General features: G+C 50.4%; 2 protein-coding genes across 2 annotated transcripts in view; both read left to right on the plus strand.

The window, feature by feature from the left end:
* CCT2 (chaperonin containing TCP1 subunit 2) overlaps positions 1 to 11,999 on the plus strand; it is a 44,111-nt gene extending 32,112 nt beyond the window's left edge. Inside the window, exons 10-16 of the mRNA XM_061552954.1 lie at positions 1,929 to 2,032; positions 4,058 to 4,177; positions 4,552 to 4,680; positions 7,898 to 8,001; positions 9,479 to 9,578; positions 9,977 to 10,118; positions 10,883 to 11,999. Coding sequence (XP_061408938.1) covers positions 1,929 to 2,032; positions 4,058 to 4,177; positions 4,552 to 4,680; positions 7,898 to 8,001; positions 9,479 to 9,578; positions 9,977 to 10,118; positions 10,883 to 10,913 — 730 coding nt within the window. The 3' untranslated portion in view covers positions 10,914 to 11,999. The remainder of the gene's footprint in view (positions 1 to 1,928; positions 2,033 to 4,057; positions 4,178 to 4,551; positions 4,681 to 7,897; positions 8,002 to 9,478; positions 9,579 to 9,976; positions 10,119 to 10,882) is intronic.
* Positions 12,000 to 14,604: 2,605 nt separating this feature from the next.
* LOC133343898 (ferritin heavy chain, oocyte isoform-like) lies at positions 14,605 to 26,007 on the plus strand. Its single transcript, XM_061553882.1, has 4 exons — positions 14,605 to 14,886; positions 17,349 to 17,495; positions 21,419 to 21,544; positions 24,272 to 26,007. The coding sequence occupies exons 1-4, from the start codon at positions 14,788 to 14,790 to the stop codon at positions 24,422 to 24,424; spliced, it is 525 nt and encodes a 174-aa protein (XP_061409866.1). The 5' UTR covers positions 14,605 to 14,787; the 3' UTR covers positions 24,425 to 26,007.
* The last annotated feature ends 1,722 nt before the right edge of the window (positions 26,008 to 27,729 follow it).

Here is a 27,729-nt window from a genome sequence, read left to right on the forward strand (position 1 = left end):
CACCGCGTGATTGCACCCGTGAGCGTGCCGGACACCCAAAACCACAAAACGGAAGAACCCGGTCGCTGCAAGTTCAGAAATCTCACAAATCTCACAAATCGCAACTCGCCCAAATGCAATCCGGGCGCTTGCCTAGCCGGCCTCGTGCAGTCTGCAAGGCCGGCGCTCGCGTACAGTGTCCCACGGTGCCAGTGAGACGAGGAGGAGGAGGAGGGGGGGAGGGGGGGGTTGGGGAGGCTCTTTCATTTTCCGCTCCAGCAACCCCAGCGTCCAGAGCGCGAGCCTCTTAAGGCACGGAGCCGCGACGTGATGTAGATTATTTAAAAATGATTCCCTGCCGCCCGCCCATCCACTCACTTCCTTCCGCAACCAATCCCGTTGGGGGCGTTCTGATGGAAATATGGAAACTAGCGGGGGGCGGGCGCGAGGTGGGGCGCGGTGGGTGTGGAAGAGCGGATGCGCGCGTAGTCGATGTGCGGACGAGTGCGGGTGGATGCACGTTACCAGCGCTCGGCACAAACATTCAAACTCGACGCATTTCTTCAGGAACACTGTTGCCGTCAACGGAAAGAATGTCTAATCGGTGACGTCTCGGGAAATGTCCCTTCTTCACAGCACAACTTGCGCCATAGCACGCAAATATAAAATAGGACCGTTGCCCACAATGTCGCCTATTACGTAGATATTTATATTTTCCGTTTCATGGATTTATTTTATTTTATTCGTGTGCTCCTTGACCAATACCGCGAACGGTAAAGGCGCAGCCCTGCAATCGCTTGCTCACACCGCTGCTGCTGGTGGAACGAAAGTTTGTTCGAGGGCGAGGTGCGTCATGGAGAAGGGCTAACGGTGATGGCTGGCGGTCGATTTTGTTACGTGGAGTCGCGGCCAAAGGAGGGGGGCGGGTCCGCCGCAGAGATGGAGCCGGTGCCGAGCGGATTGTGTCGTCACGAGACTGCGAGAGGTGGCAGGTGTTCAGGGTCACGGTCTTCTCGCCGTCCTCCGGTACTCGGAGGATTGAGAGGAATCTGCTTTTTTATGTCGTCATAGAATGCCAAGACCGCACCTCCGGTTAGCACGGTTGTCTTTCGTACTGTGCGAAAGAAGTTTAACGTACAGACAAGGCATTGTATTGTGAGCTTTTTGTTTGTTATATATTCTCTAGGATTCAACAATATTCTGGCAAAATAATTACTTTTACAGGAGCACAAACTCTGAAGTTAGAGCGATCTTAAAAGTTCCGAGTCGTCTGTATTTGCGGTGTCACCGTCGCTCATCAAACGTCTTCCGAGCTTCTTCTTCCGCCGTCTCAATGCAATGGTTTTGGTTTTTACACGAAAAATCCCTTTTACCCAGTTAGCCCGCTAGTCACGTTGGCAGCGGCCCGCAGCAACCACTCGCAACAGAGTCGGCGTTGGGGTGGTGGTGATGGTGGCGGTGTGGTGCTCATGTGGTGGTGGTGGTGGTGATGGGGGTGTGGTGCTAATGTGGTGGTGGTGGTGATGGTGGTGGTGTGGTGCTAATGTGGTGGTGGGGGTGGTGGTGATGGTGGCGGTGTGGTGCTAATGTGGTGGTGGTGGTGATGGTGGTGGTGTGGTGCTAATGGGGTGGTGGTGGTGGTGATGGGGGTGTGGTGTTAATGTGGTGGTGGTGATGGGGGTGTGGTGTTAATGTGGTGGTGGTGGTGATGGTGGTGATTGTTGCGGTGTGGTGCTAATGTGGTAGTGGTGGTGATGGGGGTGTGGTGCTAATGTGGTGGTGGTGGTGATAGGTGTGTGGTGGTGGTGGAGATGTGGTGCTAATGTGGTGGTTGTGGTGCTAACATAGTGACGGAGATGTTAGAAACTCGAGGCGTTAGATTATTTTTAATCGTCCGATTTGTTTAAAAAAAAATTTACACCCCGCGGCTTGTGTTTCCCTTCCTCCAGGCAACTCATCTACAACTACCCCGAGCAGCTGTTCGCCGACGCAGGGGTCATGGCCATTGAGCACGCAGACTTCGAGGGTGTGGAACGGCTGGCTCTCGTCACAGGTAAAGCCCCTTTGCGTCTAAGCGGGGAGCGTTCCTCTTGTCCGTCGTGGTGGGGCAGGAGCCAATCGGTGGTACGGTGGCTCCCCGATAGGAGGAGGTGCCCAAACTCCGTACGTGACTTTAAGGCACTGGTGGAAATTCCACATTGCCACGGTCGGTGCCAGTTGTTTGCTCTCCTGTACACGGCGTGTTGCCGATGCCGGGAAGGCCTTCATCCAGCTGTGGAAGAGTTGGAGGAAAAAAATATCCTCTCGAGATTTTCCCCCTCTCTCTTGCCTGCTCGCAAACAGCGCTTGCCCCCCCCCCCACTTCAGGCTACGCGGGGGACCTTTGTCTTTGTTGTGGCGCTGGGCGCGAGCCGTTCTGTATTCCGCGCGGATACGACGGAGTGCGAGAGTCACGCGCCCTTGAAGCCAAATGTCAGGCCCGTCGAGGGACGGTTTTTCAGGCGGAGATGTCCCCCGATAAAAAGTTTCAAACGCTCGTCGGCGGCGGCGGTGCTGATAGGGAGGGCGGGCGGGCGGCGGCTTGCGTTGCCGTGCAACCGAGCGAAAGCGTTTTGTGTGCGTCGGGGGTATTTTTTTTTGTCTACAGAGCCGATCGGTTGTTCACGGGTCCAGCGTGACCCGGCGGGAGAGTGCGTGGGTAAATGAGCGAGCGAGCAAACGAGCGAGCGAAGAGTGGCTCGTGATGGGAAGTTTGAGGATCCGAGTCCTGGTTGACTCGGTCAATCGCCCGTCCGGGGGTTGATAAAATAGCAGCGGGTTAGGTCGATGGGGAGACTCAGCAATGTGGAATTTCCACCGCTGTGCTCACGGCTGTGGACAAGGTAAAGCGCACGATGCCTCAATGCTCATTTCAGCAGCAGCTTAATTTTGACTGGTAAAAAGAGCGTTCTTTTTATCATTCGCATAGCGGTGGCGCTTTGCGCGGGCAATTGCAGGGCTGCGCCTTGTACTCTGAAAGCCGCACGGCAAACGCAAAATAAGTGGCGGTGTTTTTCCGTGCGTGCTGTGGCGTTACGTAAGGTGCGCGTCTGACCCTCTCCCCTTGTGGGAGGTGGTTGTGCAGTGGGGGGGGGGTGCGAAGGGCAGGGGGGGGGAGGGATCGAGCGTCTGGCTGCCACACGGAGCGACGCGTTTCACTAAAGCTCACGGTCGCTGTTGGCGCTCGCCCGAGTCCGGAGTGTCGCGTCGTCGTGCCGGGTCACCTTGCCCACGCGCCAGACGCCAGCGCCAACGGCCACGCGCCAGGTTTGCCGTTGTTTAACCGGCTCGCCAAATTACTTTCAAAGAGTCACGGTGACTTTGCCCGCGAATCGGCATTCAAGGCGCCGCTCGGCACCCATTTCGAGCCCTGAGCAGCCGGCGTTGGAAATTCCACTTTCCGTCGACCTCAGAACGGAGGGCTGAAGGACCGAGTGAACCACTTAACACTCCCCCAACCATTAATTGAACTCGCAACCTTCCAATTGCGAGCCACCCTGGCCGTATTTAACTGAGCACGGCTTAAAAGACGGTCCCATCCAGTTTGGCCGTTGAGAGTGTTTGACCTTTACAAGGACTCAGCTTCTCCGTTAGTCCAGCTCCACTCACAAGGCCTCAACCACCCGGCGCTCCGCTCGTTGTTGTGAGCGTCGCTCCTCCGCCCTCCGTTGTTGTTGGAGGGCGACTGCCTCCAACTGCCCAGTAGCGTCCTTCACGAGCCTCCTCCACAGAGGCCGATCTTGACACCGCTGGTACCAGTCATCGGCAAGTCCACTCAGCTCCACATCCTCCTGTACCACATCACTCCATCTCTTCTCTAGCCCGTGCCGCGCCCATTTAGCCCCCTCGATCCGCCAGAACAAAAGCTGTTTTAGGCATGCGGTGGCTGGGCATGCGGGCTACATGACCCAGCCAACGCAGCCTTGCCTGCCGGAGGAGTTCACCGATGGGACTTTGCCTGATAGCCCAGCTCCACTCACAAGGACTCAACTACTCCGGTAGCCCAGTTCTAATCGCGAGTGCTGTCCGCTGTCCGCAGGAGGAGAGATCTGCAGCACGTTCGACCACCCCGAGTTGGTGAAGCTGGGCGAGTGCAAGCTCATCGAGGAGGTGATGATCGGAGAGGACAAGCTGCTCCACTTCTCCGGCGTGCAGATGGGTGAGGCATGTGGGGCTGTGGTGCCAATATGGCGATGGTGTGGTGCTAATGTGGTGGTCATGGTGGGGGCGTGGTGCTAATGTGGCGGTGGGAGCGTGGTGCCAATATGGCCGCGGTGATGTTGGTAGAAATGCGACGGTGCCGCTGATAATATTGAGGTGGTAGCGATGTCGCGGTGGTGGTGCGGTGATGATGTATGTTCACCGGTGGTGGCAGTGGCGATTTGGCGGTGGTACATTTGCGTACGTAGGGGAGTCGGGCAATGCTCACGTGCACCACTTTCTTAGGTGTGTGTGTGTGCGAGTAGTGCAGTGCTCACCCACCACCACCACCGCCCCGCCCCCCCCCCGTGTGTGCGGTGTCTCGGCGAGTAGGGGAGGCGTGCACAGTGGTGCTGCGTGGTGCCACCCAGCAGATCCTGGACGAGGCGGAGCGCTCACTGCACGATGCGCTCTGCGTGCTCTACCAGATGGTGAAGGACACCAAGACGGTCTACGGCGGAGGTGACGCACCGCTACCGTGACATGCCTCGACCCGGGGAGTCTGATGGCTCCTCCTCAGGAGGGTCCTGCCGAGTGCTTCGCGATAGCGGAGGGGTGACGTTGCTGCTGCTGCTGCTGCGTGTGGTCCCAGTTGTTACATTTGTGTTGTAATCCTTCAGCTTCGATATGTTTCGGCCAAAGCCCGTTACATTGTTCTGGCCTTAAATAGCTGTGCAGTCACCGGTGACTGGGCCGACAACTTCAACTCGCTTACCCTCGAGAAATTCCTGCTTGGATCGCAGGCAGTGGCCCGAACCCGGATTCGAACCCCGGTTGGCTGCGGGAGCGATCACAGATTTTAGTTTTTTTAATGGCACGACACGTGACGTCCTTGGGAACGTGTCAACAGATCGTGCCAAATGAGATCCCGAAATAAATGGCCCCGTTATTCAAACGAATGTGTTTCGCGGCGGTAATTAAAGCAGCAGCACTCGCAAGATTTTTTTTTCTCGCGTGCCCTACTTTGGTTTCTCCACACACACAATGCCAATTAAATTTTTACCGTTTTTTTGTTAATTCATCACCTGGCTGAGTATACGCGCCGCGTTTTAACGAATACACGCATTTCGTGTTTTTTCATCTCTATTTATTTTATATGTAGAACACGGGGCCCTAGTTTCAAACGGCTTGGTGCCACTTTTTTTTTTATTACCTTTCATGAAGGTGGCAAATCCAAAACGTTCTGTTCATTTAAATTGGGGTGTCAAGTCCGTTGGTTGCGCGCTACCCTCGGAGGAGGTGTTGCTGCAGGGATTTGATCGTCGTGGTGGGTCGTTTGTCCCGAGTTCTCTCCGCACGTGGCAGCACCCTCCTCAAAAAGCGGGGAGTCTTGAGACTCGGCGACGCATTCCTGGATCAAAGATGTCATTTATGATGCTGGCAATGCAATTTGTAATGCGCACGATGTTACGCAGACGTATATTCGACGAATATACGACGAGGGATATGCTCCCCGTTTTTGGACTAGTCTGCAAAATCAGAAAATTGGGCCTCGATGTGAAATGTTGGGTGATCTGAGAATCTTCTTGGTTCTTTCGGTAAAGTCACGTAGAAGGGAAGTAATAAAATAATAAAATTAAAACATAATAAAATACAATTCTCACGACGTTTCGGCCACAACGCAAGCAGCCGTCCTCACCTGAGGATCCCTGCAGTCACGAAAGCTTTAAATCGAAATTTGATCTGAGAATGTTTCGTTTCGGATTCATCCCAATAGTGAGCTCACCGTAAGTGACGTCGCTTGCGTTCCGTCACGGTCATTGGTGTGTCGTGGATGTAGTGCCACAGGAAGTGACGTCACTGGTGTAAGTGGCATCGCGCGTGGCACCGGGTGACGTAATGTTAAATGTCCTCACATCCGACAGTCATTAACGCTTTAGTCAATAACGCGTTGGCCTTGAAGTGAAAGAGTTTATGATCGGTGATGTTTAGCGCAATGGCCCTTCTTCACATGGCATACATAAGTCTAGTGAAATCGCCAATTAATATCGAGCAAATCCAAAATCAGAAATGTTTACGTTCCTTTATCACCGCCAATACACACTGCACAATAGCCGACCATCTTCTTGGTTCTTTCGGTAAAGTCACGTAGAAGGGGAATAATAAATAATAAATAATTTACATAATAAAATACAATTCTCACGACGTTTCGGCCACAACGCAAGCAGCCGTCGTCCTCAGGTGAAGAACAGGTCTGTCGGAAAGACAGTCTGAATTTATTATGTTTAATTTTTATCATTTTATTATTTCCCTTCTACGTGACTTTACCGAAAGAACCAAGAAGATGAATCCCTGCAGTCACGAAAGCTTTAAATCGAAATAGCCGACCAGGTTATGAATGTGTTATTCATGCGATAATAATGGCGTCGGTACACGTACACAAGACAAAGATCCCCCCTATAGCCTTAACAGGCTCTTGGGGCAAGTGCCGTTAGCGAACGTCTAAGAAGGCCAGCACGGCATACAAGGGGGTGGGTGGCCAGCACCACGCCTGCCCACCTTTGCCTCCCATGTGACGATGTTTACACACCGCACCAGGTATTCATTTGAGGCCGAGTCAATCTAGGGGAGAACCAGGACCGGTTCGGATAATCGTCCGCCGGCATTGGCCGTGAGCGGTGGTCGAACTCGGGTCGCCGGGTTTTTGTAGCACTGCGTGCTAACCGAGGCCGCCACCTCTCCTCGCAGACAGACACGCATACATGTGCACACGCAGGAGCATTGTAGACCTTGAAAACCGCTCGTTGGCTTGTGTCTGTCGCCATCCAGTGGCAGAACGTGTTCACTGCATGTGTGCACGGCTGTCTGCTGCGGGTTTGTGTCGGCTTTGGGGAAAACGTTCGTGCAAAGTGTACACTGGCTGATGGGTGCCAACGATGATTGGAGAACCGACTGGCTACGTAATTGCTCTGCCCGGGCAAAATTATGTTCGTCTGTGTGTCTTTCTCACCGCGTCGTGTCAATCTGTCCGTGTGTTCATCTCTGCAGTATCCGGAACAGCGTTGGGGGTTTTCATTTCTCTTCGGTTCTTTCGGTAAAGTCACGTATAAAGAGAAAATAATAAATTAAATAATTGCGCACGACGTTTCGATTGCAACACAAGCAATCATCATCAGGTATAAATGAAAGAGAAAAAAACCTAGTAAACTTAGAAATATAATGCAATACAACACAGAGAGTCAGCTAACATTACAGTCAAACACCCTGCCTGGTTGATTATTTCCACTGGCCAAAGCAGTGCTTGTAAATGTGGAGATCACGAGGGTTGGTGGATTACCGCACAGATGTCGCGAAACTCCCTTCCCGTGGGGTGGCAAGGAGGAGCCTTCTCCCTGGCGGGTCAGCAAAAATGTTGACTCCACCTCTCCAGTCTGTGTGGGATAGAGTGTTTCCCCCTCGCACGCACGGGTTTTAATTGGCCGATAACATGTTAATATATATAGAGGAACGCAGAGCTCGGGCAATTGCTGGTAGTGCCGGCTCCTCGCTGCGTGGCTGCTACCTTCCCGCTCCTCGTCTGTGGCTCCTCTCTCGATGAGCAAACACACTGTGCAGCAGCGGGGTCACGTTACAAGTTGACATCGTTGTTGTTGTCGTTATTAAATATCGTTATTAAATTCGAGGGTGCCCGCCCCCCCCCCCCCCCCCCCGCTCTGCGTTGTTGCGTGCGGCGGCGCAGGTTGCTCCGAGATGCTCATGGCCAACGTGGTGTCGATCGAGGCAGCCAAGACTCCCGGCAAGGAGGCGGTGGCGATGGAGTCGTTTGCCAAAGCTCTTCGCATGGTGAGACCTTCCCCGCTTTCAACATCGTCGTCATCGTCGTCATCACGGTCGCTGCCATCAACCACCATCGCCAATAGATCCCCCACATTGCCCCCAAACAAGAGGCTGTTTGGGAAAATTCCTGTTTGCGAGCAGCACCGATGAAGGCCGGCACAGCACGCGAGGGGGTCGGTGGCCAACACTACACACCCACACAAAGGCCACGATCCCCCGTATAGCCTTAAGAGGGCAAGTGCTGTTAGCGAGCACCTATGAAGGCTAGCACTGCACACGAGGGGGTGCGTGGCCAGCATCACGCCCAGCCGCCTTTGTCTCCCCAGTGGCGATGTTACACGCACCGCACCAGGTACTCATTTGAGGCTGAGTCGACCTAGGGGAGGCCCAGCACCGGTTCATATATTCGTCACTGGGTGTTGGCAGTGAGCGGGAATCGTACTCGGGTCGCCGGGTTCGTAGCGCGACGCGCTAACCGCTCCACGACGGCTCCCCAATGCATACAAACACCCACCAACACAACCGCACGTTAAATTGGACGCAGTCGAGATGACGGGCAGAACAGCTGACGGCCTGAGAAGTGGCACGCGTGGGTTGAAAGCTCCGGCGTTGTGAGTTTGCGCACTGGCGCAACGTTAAAATAGCGAGGTTGTATCACTGGTGTGCGCGCGTGTATTTGTGTTATATAGTGGGGAGCGGTGGTGTAGCAGTTAGCGCGCTGCGCTATGAACCCGGCGACACGGGTTCGATTCCCGCTCACTGCCAACACCAGTGACGATTATCTGAACCGGTCCCGGGCCTCCCCTAGGTCGACTCAGCCTCAAATGAGTACCTGGTGCGGTGTGTAAACATCGCCACTTGGGAGACAAAGGCGGTCGGGCGTGGTGCTGGCCACCCACCCCCTCGTGTACCGTTCCGGCCTTCGTAGGTGCTCGCTAACAGCACTTGCCCCTACAGTCTGTTAAGGCTACACGGGGGGTCTTTGTGTTTATATAAGGTGATGCTTGTTTTGTGTGTGCCGGAGTGTGTGCGTGCGTGTTACAGAGTTTTAACAAATTAAAAATCACGTTGGGTTATAAAAGTGGAAGCCACGTCTCTTAGCTCTGCAGAACAGACGGTTGACCATATTCTTGGTTCTTTCGGTAAAGTCACGTAGAAGGAAAATAATAAAATAAAACGATAACATTCTCACCGAAATAGCTGTGCCTCGGTTCAATATCTGGCACAGTATTGGTTGTCTTTTTGTTCCCATAACAAAGCGTTTTTGCTGACAAGGTCCACAACAGGGGGGCATATTTTATGAATTCGTATCGAAAAGCCACATTACGAAATAAACCTTTTCACGTGCGATTTGTAACATTTTAAAAGCAAAAAAACGCGAGCATAGCGGCGTGCTTCACCGCACACTCGCCCCCCAACGTTCCGTTATAAGCCGTGCGGGGGGGACCTTTGTGTGTGTGTGTGCGTGTGTGCGTGTGTGCAGCTGCCCACGATCATCGCAGACAACGCTGGCTACGACAGCGCCGAGCTGGTGTCCCAGATGCGCGCGGCGCACAGCGAGGGCAAGAAGACGTACGGGCTGAGTAAGTGCACGCCCCACAAACCAAACGCGCCCTTCGCCACCCAGCGGCCGCGGACGGCAACGCACGCGGCGCTTGCGCCAGGCCCGTGTGCGCGGCGCGCTGTCGCGAGGACGCCGTGGCTGGTCGCGTGTGACCCGGCGGGGGGGTGGGGGGGTGGGGGCAAGAGTTGGTGGACCGCCGCACAGATGTCACGAAACTTCTCTTCCTGTCGTTAATCGGCTGGAAACTTCTCCCAAATGAAAACCCAATGCGGCGGCAGGACCCTCCTGACAAAGGGTGCCTACGACTCCTCGCTGTGTGGCTTTCCTGGATGCAAAAGCACACTCTCGTAATTCAACGCCGAGCGGAAGCGCCAGGCTAGGTGCGTCGGCCGTTGACGAATCCGACCGCGTGCGCAGACATGCAGGAGGGAGCGGTCGGGGACATGGTGGCGCTGGGCATCACCGAGTCGTACCTGGTGAAGAGGCAGGTTCTGCTGAGCGCCTCCGAGGCGGCCGAGATGATCCTGCGTGTCGACAACATCCTCAAGGCAGCGCCCAGGTGGGTGGCTCGGAGCAATAATAATCATGATAACAATCGTAGCGATAATCATAATCGTACTACTGTCTGCTGGCTGGGCTCCTTTTCCACCACGGCAAAATAACTCCGCAACAACTGTTGAACGTGCTGGACTCCCAAGGCAGCACCACTGAGATGCTGCTGATAAGATGCACTCCCAGAAAGCCGTGCGGCTGCTGGGATATTCAAATGTTTTTTTCTATACATACAGTAGTCCCTGGGTTAACCGTTTCAATCCGTTGCACGAAAACTACTGTTGTTAACCGAAATAACTTTTAATCGAATTCACTTATAAGTTGAGAAATACGTAATCATCACCAAGTCTCCAAGAGAGCTGCTTTTCCACTGCCAAAACAGAAAACGTAATGTTAACAAAGCCATTCGAGGTCTAAATGCTCACCTGATGACGATTGCTTGTGTTGCAGTCGAAACGTCGTGAGAATTTTTATTGTTTTATATTAATATTATTTTATTATTTCCCTTTTACGTGACTTTACCGAAAGAACCAATAATATGCTCACAAACGGCTGAGGGACATGGCTTAGCCCCACTTACAATTGCTCGGATTGGCCAAAATTGTCTACGTTAGTCCAAACCACGGGGTCCTATGGAAGGCGAAACGTTCACCGAAAAACCGTTAACCGATGTCACCGTTAACCCGAGGGACTGCTGTATATAAAATGTGCTTTTCATGCGGACACAAATTTGGGATTTGAGGCCTCATTCATTTTGTGTTTGTTTTGCAGGAAACGCAAGCAGGACAACATGCCCTGCTGAGCGTGCGTGTGAACCGCCAGGCCTCCCACGCATTTCACGACTGTCTGTGCACAAGTTTCATCGCAGGGACACGGCTTAGCGCATGCGCAAACGCGTTGCCCAACCTCCTGTACGTCCGACGTCCATTGGGAAAGTCCTGTGGCCTGGTAGAGATGTTGTCACTCATTTTCACACGGTCCCTTTCGGCAGATTCACTTGGTCATCATCGTCGTCGTCATCATCAAGGCGTGAAGCTCATGCTAAAAATTACTGTGACCGTAGCAGTAAAAGGGTTACGAGGAAGCGACATGAACGCGGGGGGAGGGTGAGCTTAAGTGAATCTATATCGGAGCACTCGCTAACGCAGCTTGCTTTTGCGTTGTATTCTATAAAACAGTCGGGTAGCAACTAGGGCACTGGGGACTCCACCTCTGGGCAAATTTACGAAGTGAGGCGCAGTGACATCGTGCCTGGGCGGTGGTGCGTTCACCGCTTGTTTTGCCGAGGCTTTGCGGCTGGAGCCCAGGTGCCACCCTGGTTAATACTTGCGGTGTGAATCCTGCTCCGCAACTTCTCTGCATCGCAGTGGACGCCAGAGATCCCCCGTGACGCTATTCCAAAAAGAGTAGGCCATGTCTTGCCAGCGTTGTTGACCAAATTTGAAGAAAACTAAATCTGAAATTACTGTTAAATTTGGAGAGAAAAAGAAACTAATTGCAACATCGCCCTCTACTGGCCAGTGCTGTGTTCACCTTAGATTGCACAGGGACAGCTTCCATCAGTGGTCTCCCCCTAGGCGCATAACAAATGCAAGTCGTAGTACAAGTGCCGGAATGGAAAGCCTGCGCTTGAACTTTAAATTATCTTGTTTTATCATTAACTCGGCTTGAAACTCGCGTCAGCCAGCATTGTAATGCGCAGCCTAGGAACGGACGATACAAGAGAAACATGTTTTATTGGCTTGTCTTCCCTGCAGGATGTTTAAAGTGCTCTGTTTATATTAAAGTACAGTTGTGATTGAAGTCTTAATGTGGCATGAAGCTTGTGCACCCTCAGTTTAAGCTGTGAGTAATTGTCCAAATAGAAATAAAACTTTCCCAGCTCGAACCACTTTGATTGCGTCTGCTTCAGTTAGCGTCTTGGGGTTGCCGGTGTTGGTAGCACGGTGGCAATGGAATGGCTCGTGACGCACAGCAAGGAATATACGCGCGTTCAATTCCTGTCTCGGGCGCCTGTCTCTGTGGAGTTTGTATTCTCTCTCCCCTCCTGTTCTGCATGGAGTTCCTCTGGAATCTCCACTTACCTCTCGTCGCTACGAACAGTACAGATGTCATTGGTGATGACCAAATATCCCGATGTAACGGGACCCTCCTGGTTAGGTATTGGGGCTGTGTGTGGCTTTTCTTGTACAGTGAGCAAATTAGGTTTGTGGTTTATGAATTTGCAGTGTTGGTTCACGACAAAATAGTAATTTGTGATGGAGTGACATTAACACCGGAGCGCATGCGTCGACATTTTAATGAAAAAAAAAAATGGAACGCACAGGGCTTGAGACTTAAAACATTAGACAAAATAAGCGGACAATATCATCTTCATATCTGTTCCGCCGCATCAACACTTGCAAGTGTATTCTTTGGGTCTTTCGCTAAAGTCACGTTGATATAGGTTCAAATAAAATAACAAAAAACTACGACGTATCGATGCTAGTTTTGATGACGACCACTTGTGTTGCGATCGAAACGTAGTTTTTTGTTATTTTCTTTAAGCCTATATCCACGTGACTTTACCGAAAGACCCAAAGAATACGAATTCCTGCAGTCACGAACGCTTTAAGTCAACTTGCAAGTGCTTTTACACATCCGTGTCAACCACAAGGCCACTCCGGGCAGTCGTTGAGCCCGGCAAGCATTGCTCCCACGGGCTGTTGTTGTGGACGAGTTCGAGATCAAGAAGACGACGAGGAGAGTGGACCGCCACCGCAGCACGCCAACTTGTTAAGGAGATCTTCTTGGTTCTTTCGGTAAAGTCACATAGAAGGGAAGAAAATAATAAAAATAAAACATAATCCCTGCAGTCACGAAAGCTTTAAATCGAAATTCTTCAGAAGAGGCCGCCAAGGGGTTGGTGGGTCCACCGGGAGATTTTGTGAGGCTCGCGGTCTCGCTGGCCCGCGGCGTTGTGGCGGCTAGTACAGCAAGTAGGTTCGTGAGTGACCGCGTCTGTGCTGCTGAGCTGCTCGAGTTTCCATCCCCTCGGACACGGCGTTGTGGTGCTTCAGATTCCTTCTAGATTTGAAGCTTTCGTGACTGCAAGGATTCATACTCTTAGGTTTTTTCGGTAAAGTCACGTAGGTAAAAAATAAAAAAAATTTTTTACTAAAAGTAATAATAGAAATAAAATAAAATGTATTATTTAAAATAAAATAATACATTAAATTTATTATTTTATTTCTATTATTGTAGTAATTTTTAATTTTATTTTGGAAATAAAATGTATTTTATTTCTATTATTTTTAGTAATTTTTTTACCTACGTTACTTGAGATTCCTCCCACGGATTTTCAGATGCACCCCACCACCACCACCCCGTGTGTTTTAAAGCGAGACTTGGGGTGCGTCTTATAAATGCGCCAGCGGTGGCTGTGTGAGTGGCCGTATCTGTACAACTTTATTGACATTTGGCACGAGTCTTGGGGGGGGGGAGGTCTTATAATCCGTGGATCTGCATTGCTGCGCGTGGATCTGCATTGCGCAGAAGAGGCAGAACGTTAAAAAAAACGCCGGACATCCAGATATCGAAAGATAGCAAGAAGACATCTTCCAGAAGAGGAATGTTCTTCCAAATATTGAAACCTATTCCAGAATAGGAAGATTTCTTCCAGAAGGGAAATGCATCTTCCGCTTCCAAAAGAGGAATGTATCTTCCATAAAAGGAAGATATCTTCCCGAAAATTATAAAACATTCCAGAAGTGTGGGATGTTCCAGAAAGAAAGGGAACTTATTTTCCGGAAAGGGAGGATATTAACTTCCAGAAAAGGAATATTTTTTTCCGGATCGGGAATATTAGCTTCCAGAAAAGGAATATTTCTTCCGGAAGGAGCGGGTGGTTACTTCTTCAAGAAGCGAAATATATCTTCCAAAAAATGAATATATCTTACTCTTTGGTTCTTTCGGTAAAGTCACGTAGGTATAAAATAAAATACATCACGACGTTTCGGGGGCAAAGTTACACGCGTATATTATCAGAGTGTGTTTTTTGTTTGCATTTTGACCACAAGTATTGTGGTTAATGCACACACATGATTCCTTTTTAAAAGGTTTGAGTTTTGCCAGAAAAAATGGGGGAAACCCCTATTATATTCTTGACTTTACCGAAAAAAACAAGAATACGAATCCCTGCAGTCACGAAAGCTTTAAATCAAAATGAAAACCCTATTTATTAAAGTCGCATACGACTTCCATAAAAGTGAATTTATCTTCCAGAAGAAGAAGACGTAACGTCTTCCGGAAGAGGACCACGCGTCTCTTCCTAAAGCGGAAGACGTCTTCCGGAAGAGGACCATGTGTGTCTTCCTAAAGCGGAAGACGTCTTCCGGAAGAGGACCATGCGTTTCTTCCGGAAGACGTCTTCCGGAAGAGGGCCAATGCGTCTCTTCCTAAAGAGGAAGACATCTTCCGGAAGAGAACTACGCGTCTTCCGAAAACGGAAGACGTCTTCCGGAAGATGCTAGCGGGCATCGTTGCACACTGAAGCAGCAGCATCAGTACCACGAGGCGCGTTGTAGTCGTCGTTGTTGTTACCTTTGTGGTCTCACTTCGCATCGTCCTTTCGTTCGCTCATCCCCCCTCATTGTCAGCCCCCGAGGAGCAGAAGAAGACGAACTCGTGGCTCTGCAATGTCGCTCGTTCGTCAGAATTTCAGCGAGGAGTGCGAGGCGGCCGTCAACCGACAAATCAACCAGGAGCTGTACGCGTCGTACGTGTATCTGTCAATGGTGAGACTCAAGATATTTTGTTTTTAAATATCTACGTTTGAATTAACAACGCAATTGCTTCTCGATGGTGCTTTTTCACTGAAGACGTGTGTTTGTTTGTTTGTGCTTTAGTCACTTTGTTTCGTGACGTGTCGCACTAGCTAACGGGTTTAGTGGGGCCCGTTGCTTCAGTGGTTTGTCGCTGTCTGAGGTAAATCTTTACGGGACGTGTTTATTTTATTTGTTGCAAAAATGTAACGGGTTGTTACGATGAAAGTGGTAAAATATTGGCGTTAAGCAAACGACAAAAACAGAAAATGTTTAAAATGTGTACTGTATATACTGTAACAGTGTTATGCGAGAAGCCAGACATTTTAACGTAAATAAAACCTCTTTTTAAATATTTCCCGGGGATATTTGTAAATATGTTTAAATTAATCGAACATAACGCAACCAACACGTAAAACGATCACGTTTAACCTCGTAAAACTAGCTACATATACCGCAATTACGCAAGATTATCCTTTCCTATAACTTTCCACTCCGGTTTATTTTTATTTTTTCTTTAAAAAAACAACAAAAATAACTTCATGGCTCATTGAATTTCTCCGGAATAAATACATTTTAAAAATTATTCGGTTGTGGAGGTGTGTAAAAAAAACCTCTGATCTGGCAAGACACTTACTCTTTGGTTAAGTCACGTAGGTTTAAATTAAAACAAATCACGACGTTTCGATTGCAACACAAGGAACCATAACCAGGTGGTAAAACCACAGCAAGAAAAAAGTCACGAAAAGCTTCAAATCTAGATTGGCAAGAGGCTACTATACTCTTAGGTTTTTTCGGTAAAGTCACGTAGGTAAAAAATAAAATTAAAATAATAAAAGTAATAATAGAAATAAAATAATAATAAAAATCACGACGTTTCGGAGGCAACACAAGTCTCCGTCATCAGGTGGGACCGTCACAGCTAGATTTGCTGTATCACTTGCTGTATCACTTGATACAGCAAATCTAGCTGTGACGGTCCCACCTGATGACGGAGACTTGTGTTGCCTCCGAAACGTCGTGATTTTTTATTATTTTATTTCTATTATTTTATTTATTTTATTTTTTACCTACGTGACTAAGAGTATGAATCTTTGCAGTCACGAAAGCTTAAAATCTAAAATAATACTCTTAGGTTTTTTTCGGTAAAGTCACGTAGGTAAAAAAATAAATAATAATAAAAATAGAAATATAATAATAATCTAGAATTGGCAAGAGACTCTTTGGGTGTCAATCCAGGCCAACGTGGCCCAGACGTTGCCATCAAAGGGGTAAAAGCGCAGCCCAAGCAATGGCCTTCTGAGAGCCCCTGCTTGCTCACACAAGCTCCCTACACAATCGGCATACTTATTTATACCGCAGACGTTTATTCGGGGCGGGTAAGCACGTTACAACAACAAATAGTACAAGAACATTATCGTAGTGCAAAGTACAAGAAAGGTAAATAAATCGCACAAACACATCCCAATAACACGAAAGAATCCCCCATCCTACCAGACAAAGTCCACTGAGGTATTAACATATCTTTCTATTTTTATTTAAAGCTTTCGTGACTGCAGGGGTTCATATTCTTGGTTCTTTCGGTAAAGTCACGTAGAAGGGAAACAATAAAAAGATAAAAACATATTTTATTAAAAATATAAAAAACATTGTATTATTATTTTCTCTGGTCTTTCTGGTTTCCTCGCATATGCTAAAACAGACATACAATGTAACTGGTATTGGGCAAAACATTTCTTGCTAAAACATTACCTGCAGATTAAGCAATGGGAATCACACACACAGCAACTGCATCGGCCCCCTGCTGCAAAATACTTGGCAGGACTCTACTGAAAGAGAGTCGTTTGACTCGGCAACGCTTTCCTGGGTCATCAGCATATTGGCGCGATGTTAAATACCTCGCCTGATATACAGGAGGTCGTCGGTTCGATCCCAACCCTGACACCTATATATTTGGAGTTTGCGTTTCTCTCTCCATGGTCACGTGGATTTTTCTCCGGGTCCTCCGGTTTTTATCTCATTTAGAAACGCGCGTTTCGAGTGTTTGGCTGCTATAAATGTCCACGTCATAAGTCACTTCGCTGACCTATCAATTGTGGCCAGGTCGCTTCTGAAAAAAAGAGCTATGAAGCTTAGTCACGTAGGTAAAAAATTTAAAGTAATAAAAGTAAAATAAAATAAAAATCACGACGTTTCGGAGGCAACACAAGCTTCCGTCTTCAGGTGGAACCGTCACAGCACGATAGCTGTATCAAGTGAGAGAAATTCCAAGAACACAGTATTTGTATAAATACTGGTTGAGGGTGGGAGGAGCCAAGCTAGGCCCTGAATATTATTTTTGTGAATGGAATGTGTGGGGTGGCTTCTCTCCCTTCTCTCCTCTGCCCCCCACCTCATCATCGTCGTCATCCTGCCCCCTTATGTGGGGTGCGTAGGCCTTCTACTTTGACCGCGATGACGTGGCGCTGAAGCACCTGTCCAAGTTCTTCCGCGAGCAGTCCCTGGAGGAGCGTGGCCACGCCGAGAAGCTCATGGGCTACCAGAACAGACGCGGAGGACGCATCTTCCTGCAGGACGTGCAGGTGGAATCCCCTCCTCTCCCCCCCCCCCCCCCCGCCATCATTGCCGCGGTGGCTAGGAGATGTTAACTACCTCGCCTGGTATACAGGAGGTCGTGAGTCCGATCCCGACCCTGACGCCTGCATATTTGCCGTTTGCATGTTCTCCCCCTGGTTGCGTGGATTTTTCTCCGGGTCCTCTGTTTTTTCCCTCCACATCGATATAAATTTCCACATGATAAGCTACCTCATTGGGCTATCATTTGTGGCCAGGTCGCTTCTGAAAAAGAGCTGTACATACAGCTCAGTGGGCCTTACCTGGGGGATGCGTGCCATTTTTAGATTGATGTTGCCAGGAGGCCAGATTGTACCGAACGCTGAGTAAGCAGGCACGAGAGTTGAGCGTAGCGCAAATGGCGATTACGTATTCTGTGGATTGTAATCCACACACATTTCCCCCCCCTGTATTTAAAAGCAAAATCTGTGCTGTGTGGGTATGTGTGTAACTCTGTGTGTAAGCTGGCACGGGGAGTGGTAGGGTAGCGGAGTTGCACACTGTGAACCTGGCGGCCCGAGTTCAATTCCCGCTCACGGCCAACACCAGTGACGGTTATCTAAGCTGGTCCAGGGGGCCCCTCCCCCAAGTCGACTCAGCCTCAAATGAGTACCTGGTGCGGTGTGCAAGCATCGCCACTGGGGAGACAAAGGCGACCGAGCGTGATGTTGGCCACCCAACACCTCGTGTGTCGTGCCGGCCTTCATCGGTGCTCGCTAACAGCACTTGCCCCAACAGTCTGTTAAAGGCTACATGGGGGATCTTTGTATCTGTGTGTGTAGCTGCACGATCTGTAGCTGTGAATGCATCTCTGTGTATATCTCTGTGTATCTCTTGTGTGGGTCTCTGTGCTGTCACATAAGCCTGATCAGGATGATTGGGTGTCATGCTGTAAGAGATTGGAGCTGTCTCGGTAGCACAGTCACAAATCACTATTTAATTCTATCAAAAATGTAACTTTCAGCGCCACATCAATTACAAACCTTGAGGGAAAGAATGGTGGCCCGATCGTTTGACCCCAGAGGTCGCAATCGGGTACCCAATACCCGTCCCCTACCCGATACCCAACTACCCGTACCCGGTCGGGTACGGGTATGGATACCCGTTTGCGACCCTGGTGCGGCCGGGTACGGGTAAGGAATCAATACCCGATTGCGACCTCTGCTTGACCCCCAGGGACAGATTGCAGGCTTGCTGAGCATTTCTGTGAGTTCTTGAGGAGGGAGGTAAACTGTGCTGGGGCTTGTCGTGCCTAACATATTTGTGGAGGAAGTAGCCACTCTATGCGAGTGGCTGCCTGATGTTGCACCTGTTGAGGAGGTGTGAAGGGCGATCAGGAGCCTGCAACCAGGTAAAGTGGCAGGCAGGGACGACCACTCAAGTGAACCGCTTGAGGGAGGGTGGTGATTGCACAACCGTCTAGTCCACAGGACAGATTTCACAAGATTGGAAGGATGCCCCACACTAATTGAAGCAAGTATTGGGCATCTCCCTTCTCAGTGTGAGTCTGGGACATCGCCTAGCAAGAATAATTATATAATTATAAGGAGAATTATTCAACTACTTGCCCCCTTTCCAGGCATGACGAGGCTTGCGGAGTGCCAATGTGGTTTCAAAACAGCACAAATGCCATATTCTATGTGTGTCTGCTACAGCATCGGTGTAGAGAATTTCAACAGGACCTACAGGCAGTCCCCGACTTACGGAAGACCCGTCTTGCGGAAATCCGACTTTACGGAAACGCTCCCATACATAATGCTAAGAAAACATCTATATGCGTAAATGTTTGCGTTAGTTACGTAAGTGCAAATAGTGCAGCGCGGTTAAGTTGCGGATGAATACCACGGAGCGAGCGTTGAGGCGGGCCGCCTTACGCAAGACGTAGCCTTACGCCGCATTCACCGAGCCGAGCTTCACTAGGGTTAAGGTAAATATAATTGTTTGTAGCGTTACGTAATCATTTTCTTTTTGTAGCATTACGTAATTGTTTTCTGTACAGTATGTACTGTGTGTGTTTGTATGTGTGTGCGCGTGTGTGTACAGGTGTGTGTACAGGTGTGTGTGTATAGGTGTGTGTGTCTTTGTATGCATGTTGGGAGTGGGAGTGTAGTGGTTAGCGCGCTGCGCTATGAACCCGGCGACACGGGTTCGATTCCCGCTCACTGCCAACACCAGTGACGATTATCTGAACCGGTCCCGGGCCTCCCCTAGGTCGACTCAGCCTCAAATGAGTACCTGGTGCAATGTGTAAACATCGCCACTAGGGAGACAAAGGCGGCTGGGCGTGGTGCTGGCCACCCACCCCCCGTGTGCTGTGCCGACCTTCATAGGTGCTCGCTCACAGCACTTGCCCCTACAGTTTGTTCAGGCTATACGGGGGATCTATGTATATGGTAATTGCTGCTCACTCAGAGGAAGAGTTGGAGGCGTTGCTGCTGAACCTGGAGTGTGCCACTAAGAGGTGGAGTCTTACCATCAGCCCCACCAAAACTAAGCATCTGCCTGGGTATTTTGTGCCACCAAACACCCCACCCCTCAGTTCCCCATAGGTGATAGAGCAGTTGTGGAGAGAGTGGAGAGTTTCCCATACCTGGTCTCACTCTGAATCCGTCGGGCGGTATTATATTTTCATCGCCTGAGCAATGCTGTGTGGAAGCTACCCAGTCTGTCGCTCCGCTCGAAACTTCGGGTCTTCTCGGCCATAGTCATACCCTCTCTTCTCTATGTTTCTGAAACGTGGACCCCTCTAATGGCACATCTACGCCAGTTTGAAACATTCAGGCTGGCATACCTACGATCCATCCTGGGTTTAACCAGGATGGATTGTGTGAGGAGCTCACAAATCCTTGAAATATCTGGACACATTCCCATCACTGAGCTCCTCGGGCAGGCAAGGCTGCGTTGGCTGGGTCATGTAGCCTGCATGCCTAACCACCGCATGCCCAAGCAGCTTTTGTTTAGCCGCATAGAGGGGGCTAGATTGGCACAACATGAGCTAGAGAAGAGTAATGGAGTGATGCGGTATGGGAGGATGTGGAGTTGAGTTGACTTGCCTATGACTGGTACCAGCGGTGTCAAGATTGGCCTCTATGGAGGAGGCTCGTTAAGAACGCTATTGGGCAGTTGGAGGCAGCCACCCTCCAGCAACAGTGGAGGGCAGTGGAGCGATGCTCACAACAATGAGCGGAGCACCGGGCGGCTAAAATGCAGCAAGTTGGCACAGTTGGGGGTACAGCTGGTGCATCTACCGGCCATCTCAGTCAGCCAACCCATGGCAGCTGGGTCTGTCCCCTGACCTGTCAGCGAGCCTACGACACTTCACATGGTCTCAAAGTGCATCTGGCCTGGCACAGGCGCCGTGCTGATGTCACCGTCACTCAGTGGCGAATGGCGGGGTATTGGTATGTATGTGTGCGCGTGTGTGTACGCACGTGTGTGTGTTAACGAGCCAACTTCACCTTGGTTTTTGTGAGCATGTATGTACGTGAAGTCTGTGCTTAGCCGAATGCATGGTAAACATTTGGAAGTGACTGCTTTCTGTTAACAACTTATATTAAAATCAGCAATTGGATACTGTATATGTTCCATTAGTTTAATAGTGTTAATGGGTAGTGTTAGGATAGATATTTGTTCAAATGAAAGTATCATAAAAAGTGCAGAGCGTATGTACAGCGATACGATATTGGTACTGAGAGAAACGGTGGGGGAGGAAGAACTGTTTCCGGATGTGGGATGTTATCTTGATTTTGGGGGAAAATTGTTCAGTTTACGACATACGGAAAATTCGGGTTACGGATATATCTCAGGAACCTAACCCGGGGACTGCCTGTATATCTGCGCGTACCTCTGTGTGTATCTGTACATCTCGTGTGTTATCTCTGTGTGCTCGCAGAAGCCGGAGCGGGACGAGTGGGGTAACGCTCTGGAGGCGTTGACGCTGGCGCTGCAGCTGGAGAAGAACGTGAACCAGGCCCTGCTGGAGCTGCACGCCCTCGCCACCGAGCACAACGACCCTCAGGTACTCGCTGAAACCCATACTACACCCCTCGCTCGCTCACTCACTCACTCACTCAAACCCATACTACACCCCTCGCTCGCTCACTCACTCACTCGCTGAAACCCATACTACACCCCTCGCTCGCTCACTCACTCACTCACTCAAACCCATACTACACCCCTCGCTCGCTCACTCACTCACTCGTTGAAACCCATACTACACCCCTCGCTCGCTCACTCACTCACTCGTTGAAACCCATACTACACCCCTCGCTCGCTCACTCACTCACTCACTCAAACCCATACTACACCCCTCGCTCGCTCACTCACTCACTCAAACCCATACTACACCCCTCGCTCGCTCACTCACTCACTCAAACCCATACTACACCCCTCGCTCGCTCACTCACTCACTCGTTGAAACCCATACTACACCCCTCGCTCGCTCACTCACTCACTCAAACCCATACTACACCCCTCGCTCGCTCACTCACTCACTCGTTGAAACCCATACTACACCCCTCGCTCGCTCACTCACTCAAACCCATACACCCCTCGCTCACTCACTCACTCACTCAAACCCATACTACAACCCTCGCTCGCTCACTCACTCAAACCCATGCACCCCTCGCTCACTCACTCACTCAAACCCATACTACACCCCTCTCTCACTCACTCACTCAAACCCATACTACACCCCTCGCTCGCTCGCTCACTCACTCAAACCCATACTACACCCCTCGCTCGCTCACTCACTCAAACCCATACTACACCCCTCGCTCGCTCACTCACTCACTCAAACCCATACTACACCCCTCGCTCGCTCACTCACTCACTCAGACCCATACTACACCCCTCGCTCGCTCACTCACTCACTCAGACCCATACTACACCCCTCGCTCACTCACTCACTCAAACCCATACACCCCTCGCTCACTCACTCACTCACTCAAACCCATACTACACCCCTCGCTCACTCACTCACTCAGACCCATACACCCCTCGCTCACTCACTCACTCACTCAGACCCATACTACACCCCTCGCTCACTCACTCACTCAAACCCATACACCCCTCGCTCACTCACTCACTCACTCAAACCCATACACCCCTCGCTCACTCACTCACTCAAACCCATACACCCCTCGCTCACTCACTCACTCACTCAGACCCATACACCCCTCTCTCGCTCGCTCGCTCACTCAAACCCATACACCCCTCGCTCACTCACTCACTCAAACCCATACACCCCTCGCTCACTCACTCACTCACTCAAACCCATGCACCCCTCTCTCGCTCGCTCACTCACTCAAACCCATACACCCCTCGCTCGCTCGCTCACTCACTCAAACCCATACACCCCTCGCTCGCTCACTCACTCACTCAAACCCATACACCCCTCTCGCTCGCTCACTCACTCAAACCCATACACCCCTCGCTCGCTCGCTCGCCCACTCAAACCCATACACCCCTCTCTCGCTCACTCACTCACTCAAACCCATACACCCCTCGCTCGCTCACTCACTCAAACCCATACACCCCTCTCTCGCTCACTCACTCACTCACTCAAACCCATACACCCCTCTCTCGCTCGCTCACTCACTCAAACCCATACACCCCTCGCTCGCCCACTCGCTCACTCACTGGCTGGCACGCCGTTTCTCTGGATGCCTCCCACCAGCCCCTCCACGCTCCTTCAGAGATCCGCATGGCCACTCATCCTCGGGTCCCCCCTCACTCACACACTGTCTAATGACCCTGGTCTTGTGCAGTACACAGTTGTTTCACTGTCATCAATTATCGGTTATGATCGATCCATTGCTGGATGAAGGCCTCGCCAAATCATCGTCGTCTCGCACAGTCCTGCAAAATTTGATGGGGGCGAGACCCTGATTTTTTTTTGTGAAATGTTTCTCTTCTGGAAGTTGCCACTAGATGGCAGCAACAGCACATACATCATCGCGTGTGTGTGTGTTTTGATCCGAGTGGTAGGGTAGCAGTTAGCTCACTGCACTACGAATCCAGACAACCGAGTTCGATTTCCACTCACAGCCAACATCAGTGACGATTATCTGAACTGGTCATGGGCCTCCCCCTAGGTCGACTCAGCCTCAAATGAGTACCTAATGCGGTGTGCAAACATCGCTACTAGGGAGACAAGGCGGTCGGGAGTGGTGCTGGCCACCCACCCCCTCGTGTGCCATGCCAGCCTTCATAGGTGCTACTCGCTAACAGCACTTGCTCCAACAGTCTGTTAAGGTTATACGGGGGGATCTTTGTCTTCGGTTTTGTGTGGCCCAAAAGTCTTTGTGGCCCGATAAAACAAAACCAGCATTGCCCCTCCTGACAATCTGAGGACCACAGAAAGAGGGCATCATCGTCATATGCCACGTATACACCGTGAAACGTGAAAGGGCGAATCACTGTAAGGCCCGTATTCTTAGCCGCGGCTTCGCCTCAGGCTTGGGCTCCGGCTCAAGTGAGGAGGCTCACTGCCGTGCTTAACTCGCGCCGGGCACTCGAGCATTGCTCCAGCCGTGCTCGGTATGTTTCCACGAGCCGAGCCTGAGCCGAGCCACGGCCGAGCGGCTCGCCCGCCCGCGCGTTCTTCGGAAGCAGCACACCTGAGCTGAGCCGCCTCAGAGGTCGGGCCGGATCCGAGCCGCAACCGAGATCACGGCCCATGCCGTACGTGCCGTGCGCTGACCACCTCATCGATGCGTCCTCCGCTTTCCCCCACACCCCACAGCTGTGCGACTTCCTGGACTCCCACTACCTGGAGGAGCAGGTGGAGTCCATCAAGAACATCGCCGACCACATCACGAGCCTCAAGAAGATGGGCGTGCCTCAGTCGGGCATGGGAGAGTTCCTCTTTGACAAGTTGACCCTGGGCAGCGAATAAATGGGTTGTCAGAGGGGATTAGAGGTAGGCAGCACGGGCAGTATCCTCCGCCCCCCCTTCCTCCCGCTAGCCTCGCTTGGTCAGCAGCTTTTCAAAGGCGCGCCGTTACCGCACGCGTAGAATTGTAGCGTACTTGAATCCCACCGAGCGTGCGGGTAGTTTCCATTAGACGGCAATTGACGCACAGAGCCGTCGACTAGCGATCGCTTTGTTCCGTGTAAGAATAGACCGTGCAAGAATAGACCGTGCGTGTAAGAATAGACTGTGTACGATTTATCCCAATTGCGCATTCATATTGCTTTTATACTAATGGAGCGCAGGAAACAATATACACAAACGAGGCAGAGGCGACGGGAAACGACACGATCGGCGATGAAAACGAACCGAGACAGAATAGCTTCTTGAATGAAGTCGTGACTGTTCGTGGCATCGCCGCGTTGGCGAACCAGCAGCAAGCCTCGTCGATTTCCAGCTATTCCCTGCGGTCCTCTTATTTCATATGGCGTTCGAAAAAAGCAACAGGCTACACTTGTTATTTTCATATTGTCAGGCTGTCGCACGAGTAGATGAGTGGAGCCCGATTTGTTCCACCAGAATTTCGATTTAAAGCTTTCGTGACTGCAGGGATTCATCTTCTTGGTTCTTTCGGTAAAGTCACGTAGAAGGGAAGTAATAAAATAATAAACTAATAAAACATAATAAAATAATTCTCACGACGTTTCGGCCACAACGCAAGCGGCCGTCCTCAGGTGAAGACCAGGTCTGTCGGGGAGACAGCGTCAGACGTAATAAAATAATAAAAATAAAACATAATAAAATAATTCTCGCGACGTTTCGGCCACAACGCAAGCAGCCGTCCTCGCTTGCGTTGTGGCCGAAACGCTGCCAGGCTTGGTGGTGCTCATTCAGACGCTGTCTTTCCGACAGCCCTGTTCTTCACCTGAGGACGGCTGCTTGCGTTGTGGCCGAAACGTCGTGAGAATTGTATTTTATTATGTTTTATTATTATTTTATTATTTCCCTTCTACGTGACTTTACCGAAAGAACCAAGAAGATGAATCCCTGCAGTCACGAAAGCTTTAAATCGAGATTGCACACGCGTAAAAAAAAAATGTGCCTGAAATGTGCGTCCGAAAATTGTGGAAACTGCCCAATTACGATTGTGCGAATCGATTCAATTGGGGGCACAAATGGTGTTTATTTCAAAGGGATACCTGCCTCTAGATAATTTGCTCAAAGTGTTTGACGACCACGAACTAACAACAACACCTCTGCGATGTCTTATAAGGAGCCCTCTTGGCGCCAGGCACTTAGGACACACATGTACTCGTGGCCAGGGACTTGCTCCTTCAGCTGTCACGGGCAGTAGGCGCGCTGTCGTTTCTCTGCGGCACGAATCGGTCTTGAGCCGCGTCAGGACGCACCGATGTGTTAGCGGAACCTTTTTACGCGGGCGGGCACTGACGATCCCACGCGCGCCGCAGCCAACAACCGCCACCGCTAATCGTAGCGACTTGTATTTTCATAGAGCGGCAATTCCCGCTGCGTTGTAGCACGTTGCAATAAATCCCTTAGAAACGTGGTCAGCGTTTATCATACACGTGTTTTGTACGTAGCCATGGCTTTCTTTCTCGCTCTTATTACACTGGTCAACACACTTTTTCTGGCATAAGGTTTTCCAATGGTGATAAGGTAATTTTGGGGTGCTGATTCCAAATCTGGCATCAGTTTTTTGTCTATCACATCAGGTTTTTGAGATATCAAATATTGCATTTTCAATAAAAACTGCAGAAGAAAAATATTAAATAAATGTGGATATCTACATTAAATGATATAAACACACTATCCTAAAAATACAGCACCATATTTTAACACGAAAGCAGTCACTGACTCGCAACAACTTGCAATCATAAGTGACAGAGTTAATTTCGGGTAAAATCAATGAAAATGGGGTTTGCCGATAGCATAAAAATGAGATGTGATGGAGCAAATCTGAGATCAGATTTGGAATCAGCACCCTGAAATGAGTCTAAAACAGCTGCAAAAGTCCAGGCCAGAAAAAATGTTTTTTTTTATTGACCAGTGTTATCGAGAACGCTGCTGGCAGCCTTAACAGACTTGATGCAAGTTCTTAGTTATATCGGCGAGCATCTGTGAAGGATGGCACGGCACGTTGGTGGGTGGCCAGCACAACGCCTGGCCGCCTTTGTCTCACCAGTGCTGATGTGAACATGCAAACTCCACTCGCAAACACACACTGCGTTATAAGACGCACACCCAATATTTGCTTTAACATGGGCAGTGGGGGGGGCAGTGTGTCTTGCAATCCAGAGAATACCCAACACGAGTGGTCCAGCAATCCACTGGCTGCACTTGCAGCAGTGTGCCTGTTGGGTCGGTAGGGGCCGCTCTGAACCAAAAGGTTTTGGGTGATGCAGAGAGAAAGAGCGATGCGCGCTTGCCATTGCACCGAGAGACCGCAAGACAAGAAACAAGCACGGCTCAGAGAGTGTACACAAGTCCACGACTTGTAGTGATTGTAAGGGGGTATGGTGGATTGTCATGGTGGAGGGTGGGTGGATAGCGATGGTAGAGGGTGAGGCGGCTCGTAATGGTAAGGGGTGGGGCGGATGGTGAAGGTGGTGGGTGGGGCAGATGGTGAAGGTGGGGGGTGAGGCGAATGGTGATAGTGGGGGGTGGGCCGCATCGTCATGGTGCGGGGTGAGGAGTACAGTGATGGTACAGGGTGATGCGGATAGTGATTCTGGAGGGTGGGTATGAATAATGGTGGGAGTGGGGCAGATAGTGATGGTAGGGATGGGGTTGACAGTGATGGGGTTTGGGGCGGATGGAGATGGTGGGGGGCAGGGCAGATAGTGATGGTGGGGGTTGGGGCTTACTGTGATAGTGGGGGGTGAGATGGTCGGGCAGGATGAAGGGGACGAAAATCTTCTCTCCGTGGCAGCGATTCTTGCTGATTGAAGGCCTCCTGCAAAAGTCGTTATAACACGAGAGGTTGACTGTCAGGTGGCTTCCTACTTCGTAGACCTGAAGACGATGACGTCGTCGAGATAGATCAAGCAGGAATCCCATTGAAGACCGGCCAGAACCAGTTCATTTACTTGATACAGCTGTCGTGGCTGTGACGGTTCCACCTGAAGACGGAGGCTTGTGTTGCCTCCGAAACGTCGTGATTTTTATTTTATTTTACTTTTATTAATTTTAATGTTTTACCTACGTGACTTTACCGAAAAAACCTAAGAATAAGTTCCATGAATCTCTGGAATGTTGCTGGCGCGGAGTGA

The sequence above is a fragment of the Lethenteron reissneri genome, chromosome 2 (genome assembly GCF_015708825.2).
Source record: "Lethenteron reissneri isolate LAM-NWPU_2019-01 chromosome 2, ASM1570882v1, whole genome shotgun sequence".
Taxonomy (NCBI): domain Eukaryota; kingdom Metazoa; phylum Chordata; class Hyperoartia; order Petromyzontiformes; family Petromyzontidae; genus Lethenteron; species Lethenteron reissneri.